The 24,200-nt window shown below is 38.5% G+C and overlaps 1 protein-coding gene across 1 annotated transcript in view; it reads left to right on the top strand.

Moving 5' to 3' along the window:
- tox4a (TOX high mobility group box family member 4 a) overlaps positions 1-24,200 on the top strand; it is a 57,272-nt gene that overhangs the window by 31,383 nt on the left and 1,689 nt on the right. The window contains exons 6-8 of the mRNA XM_061935614.2: positions 337-417; positions 7,412-8,080; positions 22,051-22,190. Coding sequence (XP_061791598.1) covers positions 337-417; positions 7,412-8,080; positions 22,051-22,190 — 890 coding nt within the window. The remainder of the gene's footprint in view (positions 1-336; positions 418-7,411; positions 8,081-22,050; positions 22,191-24,200) is intronic.

Raw genomic sequence — 24,200 nt, 5'->3', positions numbered from 1 at the left:
TGCCAAGGGACATGTAAGCAAATATTAACATTGCTGTATGTATACTTTTGACCCAGCACATTTTCAGTAGACCCATAATAAATTCATAAAAGAAGCAAACTTCATGAATGTTTTTTGTGACCAACAAGTATGTGCTCCAATCACTCTATCAAGAGTTGCAGAAATGATTGGAAACTCAAGACAGCCATGACATTATGTTCTTTACAAGTGTATGTAAACTTTTGACCACGACCGTACCTTCCAAAATATAGACAATTAAAAGCTGAAAGAAGAAATACTGTACTACTAAAAGTAGTTGTTGAAGTTGTAGTAAATCTACTGGCTGTGTCGTTGCAGGTGTATAAAAGAAAGACGGACACTGCAAAGAAGGAGTACTTAAAAGCGCTCGCAGTTTATCGAGCCAATCAGCTGTCACAGGTAAGATTGTTTTATCTCTTAACAAGTTTTATTTATTGGGTGAAAGCTCCAAAACATTCACAAATGCTTTTCTACATCAAAATTCATCTATTGAACTAATAAGCTGCAACTTATTATTATTTTTCTCCAGATTTTGGCGCGCTCGATCTTCCACATTTTTCACCCAATTCAAACTGTTCCAACTTCAAACTGTTCAGCCTATTCGGGATTCGCGGGCTTTCCCTTGACAAATTCCCAGATTTCCCAGGATTCCAGGTTTTCCGGGACATTTTTCCCATTCAAAATGAATTGGCCATTTTTCAAACTTTCACCATTTCCACATTTTTCAACCTATCCAAACCATTCTACCTTCAACACATTCCACCATTCTGGACATTCAAACTATCGTTTTTCCAAGTTGCAAAAAATTCCAGGATTTTCCAGAACTCCTTCTTTTCCAAAGCCCTAATTCCACCCTTTTTTCTGGCGACTACTCCTTCCACATTTTTCAACGCATATCAAACGTTCACCGTCAAAACATTCCTCTTAATCAGGACAAAAAACGGAGTTGTTTTTTGAACTGGAAAAATTCCCGGTTTTCCCGAAATTCCAGGAATTCTGTAATACCACTTCTCAAATCAACATGTTACTACTTCAACATTTCTCGACCGATTTGAAACATTTAAACACCAACCATTTCAACTGATTCAGACCGTTCTGGTTTTTTTTTTTTTTTTTTTTTTTTTTTTTACCATTTTCAAAACAAATTCCTGCTTTTCCCGAAATTCCCAATTTTTTCTGAAATTCCCATTAAAATCAATGGGACATTTTTCAAAGTTCCACAATTCCCACATTTTTCATCTGATTCAAACTGTTCAAACTTCAAAATATTCAGCCTGTTTAGGAATTGTGTGCTCACCTTCAACAATTCTACAAAAAATTCCCGGATTTCCCATAATTCCTTTTTTTTTTTTTTTTTTTTTTTTTTGCATTTTCCCCATTCAAAATGAATTGGCCATTTTTCAAACTTCCACAACTCCCACATTCTTCAACCCATTCAAACCATTCCACCTTCAACACATTCCACTCATCCTGGACATCCAAACTACCATTTTCCCACATTTAAAACATTTCCAGGAATTCCCGTTTTTTGGTAACCTATTTCCACCCTTAAGTTCGACTACTCCTTTCACATTTTTCAACCCATTTCAACCGTTCCACTGTCAAAACACTCCTCACATTCAGGACAAAAACCAAGTTGGTTAAGGAACTACCAAAATTCCCGGTTTTCCTGAAATTCCAGGAATTTCTCAATCAAAAACTGTCACTAATTCAACATTTCTTGACCGATTTAAACAATTCCAACACCAACTAAATCAGCTCATTCAAGACATTCATGTTCCTAATCATTAAAAAAAAATCACGCTTTTCCCAAAATTCCAGGAAGTTCCCATTAAAAATTGTCACATTTTTCAACCTATTCAAACCATTCCAACATCAACATATTCCACTCATCCTGGACATTCAAACTAACACTTTCCCAAAGTTCCAAACCAAATTCCAGTTTTCCTGGAAATTCAAACTCTTCAACATTCAAACCATTCCACATTTAACTAATCCTGGACATTCAAACTACTATTTTTCCACATTCAACAAATTTCCAGGAATTCCTGTTTTTTGGTAAACTATTTCCACCCTTAAGTTCGACTACTCCTTTCACATTTTTCAACCCATTTCAAGCGTTCCATCGTCAAAACATTCCTCACATTCAGGACAAAAACCAAACTAGAAAAATTCCCAGTTTTCCCGAAATTCCAGGAATTTCTCAATTAAAAACTGTTACTAATTCAACATTTCTTGACCGATTTAAACAATTCCAACACCAACCAACCTCCCAATCATTTTCCAAAAAAATCCCGCTTTTCCCCAAATTCCCAAATTTCTAAGAATTTCCACTGAAATGAATGGGACATTTTTCCAAGTTGCACAATTCCCACTTTTTTAAACCTATTCAAACCATTCCAACATCAACACATTCCACTCATTCTGGACATTCAAACTAACACTTTCCCAAGCTCCAAACCAAATTCCGGTTTTCCTGGAAATTCAAACTCTTCAACATTCAAACCATTCCACATTCAACACATTCAACTCATCCTGGACATTCAAACTACCATTTTCCCACATTCAACACATTTCCAGGAATTCCCGTTTCTTGGTAACTTATTTCCACCCTTAAGTTCGACTACTCCTTTCACATTTTTCAATCCATTTCAACCGTTCCACCGTCAAAACACTCCTCACATTCAGGACAAAAACCAAACTAGAAAAATTCCCGGTTTTCCCGAAATTCCAGGAATTTCTCAATTAAAAACTGTTACTAATTCAACATTTCTTGACCGATTTAAACAATTCCAACACCAACCAACTCAGTTCATTCAGGACATTCATGCTCCCAATCATTTTCCAAAAAAATCCTGCTTTTCCTCAAATTTCCAGGAAGTTCCCATTGAAATGAATGGGACCTTTTTCCAAGTTGCACAATTCCCACTTTTTTCAACCTATTCAAACCATTCCAACATCAACACATTCCACTCATCCTGGACTTTGAAACTAACACTTTCCCAAGTTTCAAACCAAATTCCGGTTTCCCTGGAAATTCAAACTCTTCAACATTCAAACCATTTCCAGGAATTCACGTTTTTTTGGTAACCTATTTCCACCCTTAAGTTCGACTACTCCTTTCACATTTTTCAACTCATTTCAACCGTTCCACCGTCAAAACCCTCCTCACATTCAGGACAAAAACCAAACTAGAAAAATTCCCGGTTTTCCAGAAATTCCAGGAATTTCTCAATTAAGAACTGTTACTAATTCAACATTTCTTGACCGATTTAAACAATTCCAACACCAACCAACTCAGCTCATTCAGGACATTTATGCTCCCAATCAATTTCCAAAAAATCCCGCTTTTCCCCAAATTCCCAAATTTCCAGGAAGTTCCCATTTAAACGAATGGGACATTTTTCCAAGTTGCATAATTCCCACTTTTTTTAAAACCTATTCAAACCATTCCAACATCAACACATTCCACTCATCCTGGACATTCAAACTAACACTTTCCCAAGTTTCAAACCAAATTCCGGTTTCCCTGGAAATTCAAACTCTTCAACATTCAAATCATTTCCAGGAATTCACGTTTTTTGGTAACCTATTTCCACCCTTAAGTTTGACTATTCCTTTCACATTTTTCAACCCATTTCAACCATTCCACCGTCAAAACACTCCTCACATTCAGGACAAAAACCAAACTAGAAAAATTCCCGGTTTTCCCGAAATTCCAGGATTTCTCAATTAAAAACTGTTACTAATTCAACATTTCTTGACCAATTTAAACAATTCCAACACCAACCAACTCAGCTCATTCAGGACATTAATGCTCCCAATCAATTTCCAAAAAATCCCGCTTTTCCCCAAATTTCCAGGAAGTTCCCATTAAAGCGAATGGGACATTTTTCCAAGTTGCATAATTCCCACTTTTTTCAACCTATTCAAACCATTCCAACATCAACACATTCCACTCATCCTGGACATTCAAACTAACACTTTCCCAAGTTCCAAACCAAATTCCGGTTTTCCTGGAAATTCAAACTCTTCGACATTCAAACCATTCCACATTCAACTCATGCTGGAAATTCAAACTGCTATTTTTCCACATTCAACAAATTTCCAGGAATTCACGTTTTTTTGGTAACCTATTTCCACCCTTAAGTTCGACTACTCCTTTCACATTTTTCAACTCATTTCAACCGTTCCACCGTCAAAACCCTCCTCGCATTCAGGACAAAAACCAAACTAGAAAAATTCCCGGTTTTCCCGAAATTCCAGGAATTTCTCAATTAAAAACTGTTACTAATTCAACATTTCTTGACCGATTTAAACAATTCCAACACCAACCAACTCAGTTCATTCAGGACATTCATGCTCCCAATCATTTTCCAAAAAAATCCTGCTTTTCCTCAAATTTCCAGGAAGTTCCCATTGAAATGAATGGGACCTTTTTCCAAGTTGCACAATTCCCACTTTTTTCAACCTATTCAAACCATTCCAACATCAACACATTCCACTCATCCTGGACTTTGAAACTAACACTTTCCCAAGTTTCAAACCAAATTCCGGTTTCCCTGGAAATTCAAACTCTTCAACATTCAAACCATTTCAAGGAATTCCCGTTTTTTGGTAACCTATTTCCACCATTAAGTTCGACTACTCCTTTCACATTTTTCAACCCATTTCAACCGTTCCACCGTCAAAACACTCCTCACATTCAGGAAAAAAAACAAACTAGAAAAATTCCCGGTTTTCCCGAAATTCCAGGAATTTCTCAATTAAAAACTGTTACTAATTCAACATTTCTTGACCGATTTAAACAATTCCAACACCAACCAACTCAGTTAATTCAGGACATTCATGCTCCCAATCATTTTCCAAAAAATCCTGCTTTTCCTCAAATTTCCAGGAAGTTCCCATTGAAATGAATGGGACCTTTTTCCAAGTTGCACAATTCCCACTTTTTTCAACCTATTCAAACCATTCCAACATCAAACATTGCACTCATCCTGGACATTCAAACTAACACTTTCCCAAGTTTCAAACCAAATTCCGGTTTCCCTGGAAATTCAAACTCTTCAACATTCAAACCATTTCCAGGAATTCACGTTTTTTGGTAACCTATTTCCACCCTTAAGTTCGACTACTCCTTTCACATTTTTCAACTCATTTCAACCGTTCCACCGTCAAAACCCTCCTCACATTCAGGACAAAAACCAAACTAGAAAAATTCCCGGTTTTCCAGAAATTCCAGGAATTTCTCAATTAAGAACTGTTACTAATTCAACATTTCTTGACCGATTTAAACAATTCCAACACCAACCAACTCAGCTCATTCAGGACATTTATGCTCCCAATCAATTTCCAAAAAATCCCGCTTTTCCCCAAATTCCCAAATTTCCAGGAAGTTCCCATTTAAACGAATGGGACATTTTTCCAAGTTGCAGAATTCCCACTTTTTTTTAAACCTATTCAAACCATTCCAACATCAACACATTCCACTCATCCTGGACATTCAAACTAACACTTTCCCAAGTTTCAAACCAAATTCCGGTTTCCCTGGAAATTCAAACTCTTCAACATTCAAATCATTTCCAGGAATTCACGTTTTTTGGTAACCTATTTCCACCCTTAAGTTTGACTATTCCTTTCACATTTTTCAACCCATTTCAACCATTCCACCGTCAAAACACTCCTCACATTCAGGACAAAAACCAAACTAGAAAAATTCCCGGTTTTCCCGAAATTCCAGGATTTCTCAATTAAAAACTGTTACTAATTCAACATTTCTTGACCAATTTAAACAATTCCAACACCAACCAACTCAGCTCATTCAGGACATTCATGCTCCCAATCAATTTCCAAAAAATCCCGCTTTTCCCCAAATTTCCAGGAAGTTCCCATTAAAGCGAATGGGACATTTTTCCAAGTTGCATAATTCCCACTTTTTTCAACCTATTCAAACCATTCCAACATCAACACATTCCACTCATCCTGGACATTCAAACTAACACTTTCCCAAGTTCCAAACCAAATTCCGGTTTTCCTGGAAATTCAAACTCTTCGACATTCAAACCATTCCACATTCAACTCATGCTGGAAATTCAAACTGCTATTTTTCCACATTCAACAAATTTCCAGGAATTCACGTTTTTTTGGTAACCTATTTCCACCCTTAAGTTCGACTACTCCTTTCACATTTTTCAACTCATTTCAACCGTTCCACCGTCAAAACCCTCCTCGCATTCAGGACAAAAACCAAACTAGAAAAATTGCCGGTTTTCCCGAAATTCCAGGATTTCTCAATTAAAAACTGTTACTAATTCAACATTTCTTGACCAATTTAAACAATTCCAACACCAACCAATTCAGTTCATTCAGGACATTCATGCTCCCAATCATTTTCCCAAAAATCTTGCTTTTCCTCAAATTTCCAGGAAGTTCCCATTGAAATGAATGCGACATTTTTTCAAGTTGCATAATTCCCACTTTGTTAAACCTATTCAAACCATTCCAACATCAACACATTCCACTCATCCTGGGCTTTGAAACTAACACTTTCCCAAGTTTCAAACCAAATTCCGGTTTCCCTGGAAATTCAAACTCTTCAACATTCAAACCATTTCCAGGAATTCACGTTTTTTGGTAACCTATTTCCACCCTTAAGTTCGACTACTCCTTTCACATTTTTCAACCCATTTCAACCGTTGCACCGTCAAAACACTCCTCACATTCAGAACAAAAACCAAACTAGAAAAATTCCCGGTTTTCCCGAAATTCCAGGATTTCTCAATTAAAAACTGTTACTAATTCAACATTTCTTGACCAATTTAAACAATTCCAACACCAACCAATTCAGTTCATTCAGGACATTCATGCTCCCAATCATTTTCCAAAAAATCCTGCTTTTCCTCAAATTTCCAGAAAGTTCCCATTGAAATGAATGCGACATTTTTCCAAGTTGCATAATCCCCACTTTGTTAAACCTATTCAAACTGTTCCAACATCAACACATTCCTGGGCTTTGAAACTAACACTTTCCCAAGTTTCAAACCAAATTCCGGTTTCCCTGGAAATTCAAACTCTTCAACATTCAAACCATTTCCAGGAATTCCCGTTTTTTTTGGGAACCTATTTCCACCATTAAGTTCGACTACTCCTTTCACATTTTTCAACCCATTTCAACCGTTCCACCGTCCGGTGGACATTCAAACTAACACTTTCCCAAGTTCCGAACCAAATTCCAGTTTTCCTGGAAATTCAAACTCTTCGACATTCAAACTATTCTTACATTCATACTACATTCTGTCAGCATTTCACTTCAACGTCAGCATCGGGGCATTCACACGCAATTCCTTCAGGAATTTGCCTCTTCTAGTTAACGTGACATCTCCTCTCCCACCAGCCTCCCGCCGACGAAGTGGAGACGTCGCCTTCACCACCTCCGCCTGAGGTCACCCAAAATCCCGCGGTCGTCCCCTCCGTAGGTCAGCAGGTGGTCCGGCTTCCAAACGACGCCGAGCAGAACACCATCACCAACATCTGCGCCTCGAACATTATCCTGGACGTCCCGGAGATGGCGACGCGGTCCCGCACGGGGGCGAATAAACCCATGCCGACGACCCAGGCCATCACCAAGATCATAATCCCCAAGCACATGCTCCAGGCGGGGGCGCGGCTCGTCACGCTGCTGCCCGGTGGCGTCCACGGCCTGCAGCCCACTCTCCTGTTAGCCGGCGGCCCCCGCTTGCCGCCGCCTCTGCAGCAGATGCAGAACGCCCCGCCGCCTCCGCCGCTCCAACAGATGGCGCCGGCGCCGCCGCGCTTGCAGGCCAAGCCCCGCGAGGGAGGAAGCACCCCCGTGTTCATCACAGTGGCCCAGCCACCTCCGCTTAAGATAAAAATACTCCCCGCCTCTTTTCAGAAGAAGGACTTGCTGTCCGTCATCGTCCCCGTCACGGTGAACTCCACCCTGTCCTCATCCAAACCTGCGGCCACCGTGCATGTGGTCAATTCCGCCGTGTCCGCGGGTCAGCGAGAGAAGGTCATCTCGGAAGCGCTGCCGTCAGACGAGGTACGTACTTGCATCTTCTGTTTTTCAACCACTGTGTGCCGCGAGATATTGTCTGGTGTGCCGTGGGAAATTATGTAATTTCACCCATTTGGGCTAAAAATATTTTTTGCAAACCAGTAGTTATAATCCGCAAATAATGTACCGTTGTTGAGTGTCGGTGTTGTCTGGAGCTCGGCAGAGTCAGCATGTTATACTCTTCCATATCAGTAGGTGGCAGCAAGTAGCTAATGTCGTAGATGTGGATGTTGGGAACATGGTTTGTCGTGATCACAATATGCAGACGACAGCTTAAACCATACTTGCCAACCTTGAGACCTCCAATTTCGGGAGGTGGGGGGTGGGTGCGGGGGGCGTGGTTGGGGCGGGGGCGTGGTTAAGAGGGGAGGAGTATATTTACAGCTAGAATTCACCAAGTCAAGTATTTCATATATATATATAGATATATATATATATATCCCCGCGACCCCGAAGGGAATAAGCGGTAGTAAATGAATGGATGGATATATATATATATATATATATATATATATATATATATATATATATATATATATATATATATATATATATATATATATAAATAAAAGAAATACTTGCATTTCAGTGTTCATTTATTTACACATATACACACACATAACACTCATCTACTCATTGTTGAGTTAAGGGTTGAATTGTCCATCCTTGTTCTATTCTCTGTCACTATTTTTCTAACCATGCTGAACACCCTCTCTGACTATGCATTGCTGTGTGGCACGCACAAAAGTGCTTTCATCAAATGCACTAGATGGCAGTATTGTCCTGTTTAAGAGTGTCACAACATTGCTGTTTACGGCAGACGGACTGCTTTACTGTAGACGTTCTTTATATTGTGGGAAAGCGGACTCAGGTCCGCATGGAGCTGGAGGGGGCGTGGCCTCCAGGTCCGCCTGAATTTCGGGAGATTTTCGGGAGAAAATTTGTCCCGGGAGGTTTTCGGGAGAGGCGCTGAATTTCGGGAGTCTCCCGGGAAATCCGGGAGGGTTGGCAAGTATGGCTTAAACCACAAATAAACCAAAGGCAATTGCCGCAAAAACGAAACTAAAACTGATCTGGCTGCAAAGTAAACAAAAACAAAATGCTGGACGACAGCAAAGACTTACAGCGTGTGGAGCGCAGACGGCGTCCACAAAGTACATCCGTACATGACAATTACAATCAACAATGTGCCCACAAAGGACAAAGGAAGACATGAAACTGCTACAGGAAAATATCAACAAAAAGGAAAAGCCACCAAAATAGGAGCGCAAGACAAGAACTCAATCACTACACACAGGAAAACACCCAAAACAGTACTTTGAGACAAGAGCTATAGTGACGCATGGTTGGTTATGGTTTCAATTCATATCCAACAATTGCGAGAACAACTTTTTATTGTCAATATCGCCTGCATTTTTTTATGTTTTCTGCTGTTGGATTTTTTTCAATGAAAAAAATGCGCCTTGGCTCAAAAAATGTTGAAAAACACTGGTGTAGACGACTGATCAGGACTTAAGTGGCGGCCATCATTGCGTCCTTTTTTTCTTTGCCGGACAAAGTGAAGAATTTTTGGCAATTTACAGGCCAAGCCTTTGGACACGCCTTCTCCTCATTCAATGCGTTTTCTTTATTTTCATGACAATTTACTATTTGCCTGGGCATTTATTTTGACTCGGGGGCCACATTTAGAGAAAAATGTGTCTGGGGGCCGGTATATCTATTTTTAGGGACACTAATACAAAACCTCACAATAATGTCTGATTGAATGCTAAAAACATTATGACAGACCGCCTTAAAAAACGTAATGGAATTTTATTTTTTTCTATGAAGGATAAAACACTGAATATTGATAAAATAGGAACGTCACACCCCCTTGCGATCGACATATTTTACAATCAAGTGCAACAAAAATGCAACAAACAGTGAAATATGAACGCGAAGGGTACAAAATAAACTCACCTACAATCTGATACATCTTATACATCACTAAGCTTTAGAACTTTGTTGTGAAAATCTCCTTCCGGGTCTGTGGAAACACTTCCCGCCCACACTGCTTGGTGCCTCGTCTGAGCTGCTGTGATGTAGATTACCATAGTAACTAATTAGATGACCATAGTCACTAATTAGATTACCATCCATTAGGGATGTCAGATAATGGCTTTTTTGCTGATATCTGATATTCCGATATTGTCCAACTCTTCATTACCGATACCGATATCAACCGATACCGATATATACAGTCGTGGAATTAACACATTATTATGCCTAATTTGGACAACCAGGTATGAAGATAAGGTCCTTTTTAAAAAAAAATTAATAAAATAAAATAAGATAAATAAAAAAAATAAAAAAATCTTGAATAAAAAAGAAAGTAAAACAATATAAAAACAGTTACATAGAAACGAGTAATTAATGAAAATTAGTAAAAATTAAGTGTTAAAGGTTAGTACTATTAGTGGACCAGCAGCACGCACAATCATGTGTGCTTACGGACTGTATCCCTTGCAGACTGTATTGATATATATTGTTATATAATGTAGGAACCAGAATATTAATAACAGAAAGAAACAACCCTTTTGTGTGAATGAATGTGAATGAGTGTGAATGGGGGAGGGAGGTTTTTTGGGTTGGTGCACTAATTGTAAGTGTATCTTATGTTTTTTATGTTGATTTAAAAAAAACCAATACCGATTAAAAAAACAAAAAACGATGCCGATAATTTCCGATATTACATTTTAAAGCATTTATCGGTCGATAATATCGGCCTGCCGATATTATCGGACATCTCTACCATCCATCCATTTTCTTCCGCTTATCCGAGGTGGGGTCACGGGGGCAGCAGCCTAAGCAGAGAAGCCCAGACTTCCCTCTCCCCAGCCACTTCGTCCAGCTCCTTCCGGGGGATCCCGAGGCGTTCCCAGGCCAGCCGGAAGAGATAGTCTTCCCAACGTGTCCTGGGTCTTCCCCGTGGCCTCCTGCCGGTCGGACGTGCCCTAAACACCTCCCTCGGGAAGCGTTCGGGTGGTAGTAACTAATTAGATGACCATAGTAACTGGTATATCATCCAAAAGCGCAGATTCCAACCATTGAAATACTTTATATAGTTCAAGACTTACAGTCATGTGTAAACATCATAATGGCAGCTACACTTTCCATCTTAAAGATCTACAAAAATGATTTGGGAATGTCCGGCGGGCCAGATTGCAAAGCTTAACGGACCACACGTGGCCCCCGGGCCTTAATTTGCCCAGGCCTGATTTACATTGTAGATTGTCACTGAAGGCATCAAAACTATGAATGAACACATGTGGAGTTACACTATATTCCCAAAAGTATTTGGTCTACCTGCCTTTACTCACATATGAACTTGAAGTGCCATCCCATGGAATTGTCCAAAATGTTTTGGTATCCTGTAGCATTCAAAGTTCCTTTCACTGGAACTAAGGGGCCAAGCCCAACTCCTGAAAAACAACCCCACAGGTCACACAATGATGTTGGTGGGGAAGGCCTGGCTCTCAGTCTCCGTTCTAATTCATCCCAAAGGTGTTCTATCGGGTTCAGGTCAGGACTCTGTGCAGGCCAGTCAAGTTCATCCACACCAAACTCTGTCATCCGTGTCTTTATGGACCTTGCTTTGTGCACTGGTGCACAGTCATGTTGGAAGAGGAAGGGGACCGCTCCAAACTGTTCCCACAAGGTTGGGAGCATGGAATTGTCCAAAATGTTTTGGTATTCAGGAACATTCAAAGTTCCTTTCACTGGAACTAAGGGGCCAAGCCCAACTCCTAAAAAAAACAACAACCCCACACCATCATTCCTCCTCCACCAAATTTCACACTTGGCACAATGCAGTGGGAAATGTACCGTTCTTCTGGCAACCTCCAAACCCAGACTCGGATTGCCGGATGGAAAAGCGTGATTCATCAGTCCAGAGAAGGCGTCTCCACTGCTCTAGAGTCCAGTGGCGACGTGCTTTACACCACTGCATCCCACGCTTTGCATTGGGATGGTGATGCATGGCTTAGATGCAGCTGCTCGGCCATGGAAACACATTCCATGAAGCTCCCTGCGTACTGTACGTGGGCTAATTGGAAGGTCACATGACGTTTGGAGCTCTGTAGCAACTGACTGTGCAGAAAGTCTTTGCACTATGCGCTTCAGCATCCGCTGACCCCTCTCTGTCAGTTTACGTGGCCTACCATTTGGTGGCTGAGTTGCTGTTGTTCCCAAACTCTTCCATTTTCTTGTAATAAAGTTGACTTTGGAATATTTAGGAGCGAGGAAATTTCACGACTAGATTTGTTGCACAGGTGGCATCCTATGACAGTTCCACGCTGGAAATCACTGAGAGCGGCACATTCTTTCACAAATGTTTGTAGAAACAGTCTCCATGCCTAAGTGCTGGATTTTATACACCTGTGGCCTGATTCTCATAATTTGGATGGGTGGCCTAATACTTTTGGCAATATAGTGTCTGTACTTAACAAAACCCAATCCAACCCTAAATGAACACAGCAACTAAACTGTTCAATTGTGCACGGTGTGTTCAAAGACCGCTGAGTATAATAGGACACAACGGCCGCCAGAAATATTGAAGAATAATGATACATTTACGTTGCCACTTTCAAGACATCAACTAAGTAAGTTCTTCATTTAATATTTACTTGGAACAGTGGATGTTGTTTCTTAAAAATACATGTTTGTAGTAGGGTTGTCTCAATACCAATATTTTGGTACCGGTACCATAATGTATTTCGATACTTTTCGGTACTTTTCTAAATAAACAAAAAAATGGCATTATTGGCTTTATTTCAACAAAAAATCTTAGGGTACATTAAACATATGTTTCTTATTGCAAGTTTGTCCTTAAATAAAATAGTGAACTTGTCTTTTAGTAAGCACACTGCAAAAAGTCAGTGTTCAAAAACAAGAAAAACAAATACAAAAATGAGGGGTATTTTATTTGAACTAAGCAAATATATCTGCCAATAGAACAAGAAAATTCGACTGGTCAAGACTTTCCAAAACAAGCAAAATTAGCTAACCTCAATGAACCCCAAAATACCTTAAAATAAGTATATTCTCACTAATAACAAGTGCACTTTTCTTGGTAGAAAAAAAAGAGACCTTTTTTCTCAATATGTTGAAAAATATTCTTAAATATTAGTGCCATTATCTTGACATAATGATATGCGCTCGGCATCATGATTTTTTTTCATGCTTGAAGTAAGAATTATTACTTTAAAAAAAGCAGTTTTATACTTGTGAGTGTTGATGACACAGCTTTGCAACAGTTGATATTCTAGTTTCAAGCATGTTTTACTCAATATAGGTCATCAAATCTCAGCAACAAGCTGTAATAGCTTACTGAGATCATTTAGGACCAAAACCCTTAAAACAAGTAAAACACTCTAACATCAAATCTGCTTAGTGAGAAGAATTATCTTATCAGACAGAAAATAAGCAAATATCACCCTTATTTGAGATATTTCATCTTGCTTAGATTTCAGTTTTTGCAGAGTAGGAGTGAAGTGCGTTCGTACTCACAGTAATCAAGAGGATTTTTTTTTTGACGTTTCCTGAAAATGTCATCAAAATCTGTCCATAACTGTTTGAGTTATGCTGCTAACAAACAGACAAACATAACTTCTTTGGCAGAGGTAAGAAAGTCTGCATTCTGCGATACACTTTACACTGGATGTTTACCTTGTCACTTTCAAGACATCAACTGTAAGTTATTTCTTTAATATTTACTTGAAACAGTGGATGTGGTGTCTTAAAAATACATGTTTGTAGTAGGGTTGTCTAGATACCATTATTCCATTGTTATTCCACATTCTACTCATCCTGGACATTCAAACTACTAATTTTCCACATTCAACAAATTTCCAGGAATTCCCGTTTTTTGGTAACCTTTTCCACCCTTAAGTTCGACTACTCCTTTCACATTTTTCAACCTATTTCAACCGTTCCACCGTCAAAACACTCCTCACATTCAGGACAAAAACCAAAACTAGAAAAATTCCCGGTTTTCCCAAAATTCCAGGAATTTCTCAATTAAAAACTGTTACTAATTCAACATTTCTTGACCAAATTAAACAATTCCAACACCAACCAACTCAGGTCATTCAGGACATTCATGCTCCCAATCATTTTCCAAAAAAGCCCACTTTTCCCCAAATTCCCAGGAAGTTCCCATTGAAATGAATGGGACATTTTTCCAAGTTGCACAATTCCCACTTTTTTCAACCTATTCAAACCATTCCAACTATAACACATTCAACTCATCCTGGACATTCAAACTACCATTTTCCTACATTCAACACATTTCCAGGAATTCACATTTTTTGGTAACCTATTCCCACCCTTCTTAAGTTTGACTTCTCCTTTCACATTTTTCAACCCATTTCAACCGTTCCACCGTCAAAACACTCCTCATATTCAGGACAAAAACCAAGTTGGTTAAGGAACTACCAAAATCCTTAGTTTTCCTGAAATTCCAGGAATTTCTCAATTTAAAAACTGTCACTAATTCAACATTTCTTGACCGATTTAAACAATTCCAACACCAACCAATTCAGCTCATCCATGCTCCAAATCATTTTTTAAAAATCCTGTTTTTCCCAAAATTCCAGGAATTTCCCATTTAAAATGAATGGGACATTTTTCCAAGTTGCACAATTCCCACATTTTTCAACCTATTCAAACCATTCCAACATCAACACATTCCACTCATCCTGGACATTAAAACTAACCCTTTCCCAAGTTCCAAACCGAATTCCGGTTTTCCTGGAAATTCAAATTCTTCAACATTCAAACCATTCCACATTCAACTCATCCTGGACATTCAAACTACCATTTTCCCACATTCAACACATTTCCAGGAATTCACGTTTTTTGGTAACCTATTCCCACCCTTCTTAAGTTTGACTTCTCCTTTCACATTTTTCAACCCATTTCAACCGTTCCACCGTCAAAACACTCCTCATATTCAGGACAAAAACCAAGTTGGTTAAGGAACTACCAAAATCCTCAGTTTTCCTGAAATTCCAGGAATTTCTCAATTAAAAACTGTCACTAATTCAACATTTCTTGACCGATTTAAACAATTCCAACACCAACCAACTCAGCTCATTCAGGTCATTCATGCTCCAAATCATTAAAAAAAAAATCCCTTTTTTCCCTTTCATCCTCCCAATCATTTTCCAAAAAATTTCACTTTTCCCCAAATTCCCAGGAAGTTCCCATTGAAATGAATGGGACATTTTTCCAAGTTGCACAATTCCCACATTTTTCAACCTATTCAAACCATTCCAACATCAACACATTCCACTCATCCTGGACATTAAAACTAACCCTTTCCCAAGTTCCAAACCAAATTCCGGTTTTCCTGGAAATTCAAACTCTTCAACATTCAAACCATTCCACCTTCAACACATTCAACTCATCCTGGACATTCAAACTACCATTTTCCCACATTCAACACATTTCCAGGAATTCACGTTTTTTGGTAACCTATTCCCACCCTTCTTAAGACATCTCCTTTCACATTTTTCAACCCATTTCAACCGTTCTACCGTCAAAACACTCCTCATATTCAGGACAAAAACCAAGTTGGTTAAGGAACTACCAAAATCCTCAGTTTTCCTGAAATTCCAGGAATTTCTCAATTAAAAACTGTCACTAATTCAACATTTCTTGACCGATTTAAACAATTCCGACACCAACCAATTCAGCTCATTCAGGTCATTTATGCTCCTAATCATTAAAAAAAAAAAAAAATCCTGTTTTTCCCAAAATTCCAGGAAGTTCCCATTTAAAATGAATGGGACATTTTTCCAAGTTGCACAATTCCCACATTTTTCAACCTATTCAAACCATTCCAACATCAACACATTCCACTCATCCTGGACATTAAAATTAACACTTTCCCATGTTCCAAACCAAATTCCAGTTTTCCTGGAAATTCAAACTCTTCAACATTCAAACCATTCCACCTTCAACACATTCAACTCATCCTGGACATTCAAACTACTATTTTTCCACATTCAACAAATTTCCAGGAATTCCCGTTTTTTGGTAACCTTTTCCACCCTTAAGTTCGACTACTCCTTTCACATTTTTCAACCCATTTCAACCGTTCTACCGTCAAAACACTCCTCATATTCAGGACAAAAACCAAGTTGGTTAAGGAACTACCAAAATCCTCAGTTTTCCTGAAATTCCAGGAATTTCTCAATTAAAAACTGTCACTAATTCAACATTTCTTGACCGATTTAAACAACTCCAACACCAACCAATTCAGCTCATTCAGGTCATTCATGCTCCAAATCATTAAAAAAAACAAAAACCCGTTTTTCCCAAAATTCCAGGAAGTTCCCATTTAAAATGAATGGGACAGTTTTCCAAGTTGCACAATTCCCACATTTTTCAACCTATTCAAACAATTCCAACATCAACACATTCCACTCATCCTGGACATTAAAACTAACACTTTCCCAAGTTCCAAACCAAATTCCGGTTTTCCTGGAAATTCAAATTCTTCAACATTCAAACCATTCCACCTTCAACACATTCAACTCATCCTGGACATTCAAACTACCATTTTCCCACATTCAACACATTTCCAGGAATTCACGTTTTTTGGTAACCTATTCCCACCCTTCTTAAGTTTGACTTCTCCTTTCACATTTTTCAACCCATTTCAACCGTTCCACCGTCAAAACACTCCTCATATTCAGGACAAAAACCAAGTTGGTTAAGGAACTACCAAAATCCTCAGTTTTCCTGAAATTCCAGGAATTTCTCAATTAAAAACTGTCACTAATTCAACATTTCTTGACCGATTTAAACAATTCCAACACCAACCAACTCAGCTCATTCAGGTCATTCATGCTCCAAATCATTAAAAAAAAAAATCCCTTTTTTCCCAAAATTCCAGGAAGTTCCCATTTAAAATGAATGGGACATTTTTCCAAGTTGCACAATTCCCACATTTTTCAACCTATTCAAACCATTCCAACATCAACACATTCCACTCATCCTGGACATTAAAATTAACACTTTCCCAAGTTCCAAACCAAATTCCAGTTTTCCTGGAAATTCAAACTCTTCAACATTCAAACCATTCCACCTTCAACACATTCAACTCATCCTGGACATTCAAACTACTATTTTTCCACATTCAACAAATTTCCAGGAATTCCCGTTTTTTGGTAACCTTTTCCACCCTTAAGTTCGACTACTCCTTTCACATTTTTCAACCCATTTCAACCGTTCCACCGTCAAAACTCTCCTCACATTCAGGACAAAAACCAAAACTAGAAAAATTCCCGGTTTTCCCAAAATTCCAAGAATTTCTCAATTAAAAACTGTTACTAATTCAACATTTTTGGACCAATTTAAACAATTCCAACACCAACCAACTCAGGTCATTCAGGACATTCATCCTCCCAATCATTTTCCAAAAAATTTCACTTTTCCCCAAATTCCCAGGAAGTTCCCATTGAAATGAATGGGACATTTTTCCAAGTTGCACAATTCCCACATTTTTCAACCTATTCAAACCATTCCAACATCAACACATTCCACTCATCCTGGACATTAAAACTAACCCTTTCCCAAGTTCCAAACCAAATTCCGGTTTTCCTGGAAATTCAAACTCTTCAACATTCAAACCATTCCACCTTCAACACATTCAACTCATCCTGGACATTCAAACTACCATTTTCCCACATTCAACACATTTCCAGGAATTCACGTTTTTTGGTAACCTATTCCCACCCTTCTTAAGACATCTCCTTTCACATTTTTCAACCCATTTCAACCGTTCTACCGTCAAAACACTCCTCATATTCAGGACAAAAACCAAGTTGGTTAAGGAACTACCAAAATCCTCAGTTTTCCTGAAATTCCAGGAATTTCTCAATTAAAAACTGTCACTAATTCAACATTTCTTGACCGATTTAAACAATTCCGACACCAACCAATTCAGCTCATTCAGGTCATTCATGCTCCTAATCATTAAAAAAAAAAAAATCCTGTTTTTCCCAAAGTTCCAGAAAGTTCCCATTTAAAATGAATGGGACATTTTTCCAAGTTGCACAATTCCCACATTTTTCAACCTATTCAAACCATTCCAACATCAACACATTCCACTCATCCTGGACATTCACACTAACACTTTCCCAAGTTCCAAACCAAATTCCGGTTTTCCTGGAAATTCAAACTCTTCAACATTCAAACCATTCCACCTTCAACACATTCAACTCATCCTGGACATTCAAACTACCATTTTCCCACATTCAACACATTTCCAGGAATTCACGTTTTTTGGTAACCTATTCCCACCCTTTCACATTTTTCAACCCATTTCAACCGTTCCACCGTCAAAACACTCATATTCAGGACAAAAACCAAGTTGGTTAAGGAACTACCAAAATCCTCAGTTTTCCTGAAATTCCAGGAATTTCTCAATTAAAAACTGTCACTAATTCAACATTTCTTGACCGATTTAAACAACTCCAACACCAACCAATTCAGCTCATTCAGGTCATTCATGCTCCAAATCATTAAAAAAAACAAAAACCCGTTTTTCCCAAAATTCCAGGAAGTTCCCATTTAAAATGAATGGGACAGTTTTCCAAGTTGCACAATTCCCACATTTTTCAACCTATTCAAACAATTCCAACATCAACACATTCCACTCATCCTGGACATTAAAACTAACACTTTCCCAAGTTCCAAACCAAATTCCGGTTTTCCTGGAAATTCAAATTCTTCAACATTCAAACCATTCCACCTTCAACACATTCAACTCATCCTGGACATTCAAACTACCATTTTCCCACATTCAACACATTTCCAGGAATTCACGTTTTTTGGTAACCTATTCCCACCCTTCTTAAGTTTGACTTCTTCTTTCACATTTTTCAACCCATTTCAACCGTTCCACCGTCAAAACACTCCTCATATTCAGGACAAAAACCAAGTTGGTTAAGGAACTACCAAAATCCTCAGTTTTCCTGAAATTCCAGGAATTTCTCAATTAAAAACTGTCACTAATTCAACATTTCTTGACCGATTTAAACAATTCCAACACCAACCAACTCAGCTCATTCAGGTCATTCATGCTCCAAATCATTAAAAAAAAAAATCCCTTTTTTCCCAAAATTCCAGGAAGTTCCCATTTAAAATGAATGGGACATTTTTCCAAGTTGCACAATTCCCACATTTTTCAACCTATTCAAACCATTCCAACATCAACACATTCCACTCATCCTGGACATTAAAATTAACACTTTCCCAAGTTCCAAACCAAATTCCGGTTTTCCTGGAAATTCAAACTCTTCAACATTCAAACCATTCCACCTTCAACACATTCAACTCATCCTGGACATTCAAACTACTATTTTTCCACATTCAACAAATTTCCAGGAATTCCCGTTTTTTGGTAACCTTTTCCACCCTTAAGTTCGACTACTCCTTTCACATTTTTCAACCCATTTCAACCGTTCCACCGTCAAAACTCTCCTCACATTCAGGACAAAAACCAAAACTAGAAAAATTCCCGGTTTTCCCAAAATTCCAAAAATTTCTCAATTAAAAACTGTTACTAATTCAACATTTTTTGACCAATTTAAACAATTCCAACACCAACCAACTCAGGTCATTCAGGACATTCATCCTCCCAATCATTTTCCAAAAAATTTCACTTTTCCCCAAATTCCCAGGAAGTTCCCATTGAAATGAATGGGACATTTTTCCAAGTTGCACAATTCCCACTTTTTTCAACCTATTCAAACCATTCCAACTATAACACATTCCACTCATCCTGGACATTCAAACTACCATTTTCCTACATTCAACACATTTCCAGGAATTCACGTTTTTTGGTAACCTATTTCCACCCTTAAGTTCGACTACTCCTTTCACATTTTTCAACCCATTTCAACCGTTCCACCGTCAAAACACTCCTCATATTCAGGACAAAAACCAAGTTGGTTAAGGAACGACCAACATTCCCGGTTTTCCTGAAATTCCAGGAATTTCTCAATTAAAAAGGGTTGTCTCGATACCATTATTTTGGTACCGGTACCAAAATGTATTTCGGTACTTTTCTAAATAAACAAAAAGTGGCATTATTGGCTTTATTTTAACAAAAAAATCTTAGGGTACATTAAAAATATGTTTCGGTCATGTCCGGTCCTAATTGACGGCAATAAACGAGGGGACAGCTTTATAAAAGATATGACGCAAAAGAGTGGATCGGTGCAAATGCAATGTCAGTGCTAAAGAGAAACCGATGCAACAGCGCTTGAGGGTTTTTGGATTTGGCCATAAAAGTGTTTTAGTGGTCTACTCCTCTTTTTGAACCAGCGCTGGTGTGCAATAATTCAGAGCTGATACAAAGCATTCTAAGACTCCCCAGGTGCTGAGGGTCTGCTTCCTTTGATTTAGGGCAGTGTGACTAATACTGAGTATATGTGTTGGTACCAGGAACAGGCCTAACTTGAGGCCGTTATGGATTTGTGTCCGCAGTGAGAAGAGTCTGAAAAAGAGACTTCATGCACAATTCCATACTCTGTCTAATTCCTTGCTCAGAAATATTTAACTACCATATTTTCCAGGCTATCGAGCGCACCGGTTTTCCATATATTAGCTGCACCGGACTATAAGCCGCAGATACTGTATATATACTTTGTGAAATTAGTTATTTGCACAGAAATATTTTGTAAATCTTTATTTACACACCTTAATTGTTTCCAAAGGGTGCCTGTAACAAAGCAGTAAATTGGCTGATCAAACAAAACAGAAGTCATCGCCACTAGCTGCGGAAGGTGGCTCACAAATCAGCTAAACAGACTCAATATATATATATATATATATATATATATATATATATATATATATATATATATATATATATATATATATATATTGTCGGAGGCAGATATTTACATATATCCGTATTTAAGTGTTACTTCTTTAATTTCATAATCATATTACAAAACAGCTAGTGTTTTTCTTCCAATTGTGGTCTTTTGGTTGTCTGCAAATACTGTGTGCTAACCTTGAGTGTGGAATGTAAGAAAGAGAGATACTCCTTCCTCGTATCTATTCTTATGTCCAGGTGCGGAGGATGTGTTTGGGCTGGAGGGACAAGACTGCGAGGGTGGGAGAGAGAGAGACTTGATAGAATAGAGGGTTTCCATTTTGTAGGGCAGACCATCTTAGTGGCGCGATTGAATGTTTTATGCTGGACTGGTCTCAGTATATTTACAAAGCTTTGCAAATATATACAAAATACCTATTCTGTCTCTGGTGGTTCTTTTACTCAGCTTTAAGTGTCGTAAAGAGCTTGGGAGCGAGCGACCAGAAACTTGGATTCCTTGGGAGGAACAACTGGTCCAAACGCAACAATATATATATATATATGTATATATGCGCAATGTTATATATAACTGCCCAAGAGCATTTATATTGCATTTCCGCTCTTTAATGTCAGTTTAACTCATTTACGCTTGTCAAAGCTGTGAGAATAATGCTCATGGTTTTCTGGCGCTATCCTGTGGTGAAGGGGCACAAATACACCAAAAGAATAATGTGTTGTTTTTCAATCTGCAAAGAATGAGGTTAATTTCGTTTTCAATGAAAACATGCATAAATATAATGTGCCAGAATTAGTTTAAAAAAAAATAATATAGCAGTTATAATGGTAGTCAACGGGGTCCAAAGAAGCCTTAGGAGAAAGTATTTACTTTATTTTGATATCGTACTTAAACAATGTTGCAATCAAAACCCAGTGCAAGTTTATAAAAGAAACTTTTAATAAGCTGCCTGGTGAAATTTCACACGACTAACCTTCAAGCTGATCAATGGTATCGCTTAAGGAACACATACAGTACCTGTTTTGGCCGCAAGGGGTTAAAGAACACGTTTCCGGACTCTTTCAGGACGAGATGGAGGTGACGGAGTTGTGCGACAGCGCGGCCATGTGCGTGTGTGTGAGGTCGGGCTGCACCAACCCAGCTGTGGAGAGCCAAGACTGGGACAAAGAATACTGCAGTAATGAATGTGTGGCCTCACACTGCAGGTAGCATTCACACACACACGCCTTGTCATACATGAACACATTATTAACACACTGCAGGTAGTGTTCATACACGCCTTGTCATACATGAACACATTATTAACACACTGCAGGTAGCATTCACACACGCCTTGTCATACATGAACTCATTAACACACTGCAGGTAGCATTCACACACGCCTTGTCATACATGAACTCATTAACACACTGCAGGTAGCGTTCACACACGCCTTGTCATACATGAGCACATTATTAATACACTGCAGGTAGCATTCACACACACCTTGTCATACATGAACACATTATTAACACACTGCAGGTAGCATTCACACACACCTTGTCATACATGAACACATTATTAATACACTGCAGGTAGCGTTCACACACACACCTTGTCATACATGAACTCATTATTAACACACTGCAGGTAGCATTCACACATGCCTTGTCATACATGAACTCATTATTAACACACTGCAGGTAGCATTCACATACGCCTTGTCATACATGAACACATTATTAACACACTGCAAGTAGCATTCACACACACCTTGTCATACATGAACTCATTATTAACACACTGCAGGTAGCATTCACACACGCCTTGTCATACATGAACACATTATTAATACACTGCAGGTAGCATTCACACACGCCTTGTCATAAATGAACACATTATTAACACACTGCAGGTAGCATTCACACACGCCTTGTCATACATGAACACATTATTAATACACTGCAGGTAGCGTTCACACAAACACGCCTTGTCATTAGGGCTGCAGCTAACGATTATGTTTATATCGATTAATCTATAGATTATTTTTTCGATTAATCGGTTAATCTATAGATTATTTTTTTCAATTAATCTATAGATTATTTGTCCTTTTACCGATTATTTTTTTTATTTAAAATGAAGAGGAAAAAATAAATGTAGGCCAGTTTTTTCAAAAGGCATGGCTTTTATTTACAAAAAAAAAAGTATGGCCACTCAGTCAACATTGACAACAACATGACAAAATATTCTGTAACAATGTAAACATTTAAAACTTTTAACATTTAACAAAATTAAAAGTAGCTTATTTGCTTTTTAATGTGCAAATATAAAAGTAAACATCCAGTGCAAATCTTAATATTCTGGAATAGTATAAGCATTTAAAAAGTAAAAGTATTGCTTATTTTGCTTTAAAATGTGCAAAAATAAAGATAAACATCCAATACAAAAAAGTGCAAAACGGAAATATTCTGTAACAAGTGTAAACATTTCAACAAAAGTAAAAGTATTGCTTATTTGCTAAAATGTGCAAAAATAAAGCTAAACATCCAATACAAAAAAGTGTACAGTGTAAACATTTCAACAAAAGTAAAAGTATTGCTTATTTTGCTTAATAACACAACAATGATAGTATGATTAAAGTGAAAGTTAATTGTTGGTTTGTACATAGTATATGTAACTGTTAATGTTGTAAAAGGTATTTGCACAACTAATTAACGTTAGCGTTTGTGACACGTCTTGTGCCGTGGGGTTCTTTCAGGACCGACAGACTGAACGCCAGACGGCTTTGCCAGGTTTACAATCTTTTAATTTTACACAAAGTCTTTTCTCTTCCAACTCTTTTCTCTTTCTTTCCTCGCTTTTCAGCTCCTCTTCCTCGCTCGCTCGTCGTCCCCTGTCTCTTGCGGCGTCACTCACGGCGCGCCCCGCCTCGCCACTCGCTCGCCGCCGCCGCCTCTCCACAGCGTTAAAGAGGAGCGCGTCTTTGTAAACACTGAACAGGCACGCCAAACGCGCCTCTCAGAGCAAACGGTGCTTTAGTTTATGAATTTACAACGCAGATACAAATGACACATTCATGTTTTTGTGTAATAATGACAACGTATACGCACGCGGACGATTGACTTGTTGATGGTGATGGCAAGAACGCTGTCGGGGGTTTTCTTTTCAAATGTTCGTTCATAGCCGTTGTGCTGCTATGATAGGCCATTTCCGCTCGACACAGTGTGCATACAACA

This window comes from Nerophis lumbriciformis, linkage group LG03 (assembly GCF_033978685.3).
Source record: "Nerophis lumbriciformis linkage group LG03, RoL_Nlum_v2.1, whole genome shotgun sequence".
In the NCBI taxonomy this organism is placed as follows: Eukaryota; Metazoa; Chordata; class Actinopteri; order Syngnathiformes; family Syngnathidae; genus Nerophis; species Nerophis lumbriciformis.
This window is presented reverse-complemented; position numbering and strand designations above follow the sequence as displayed.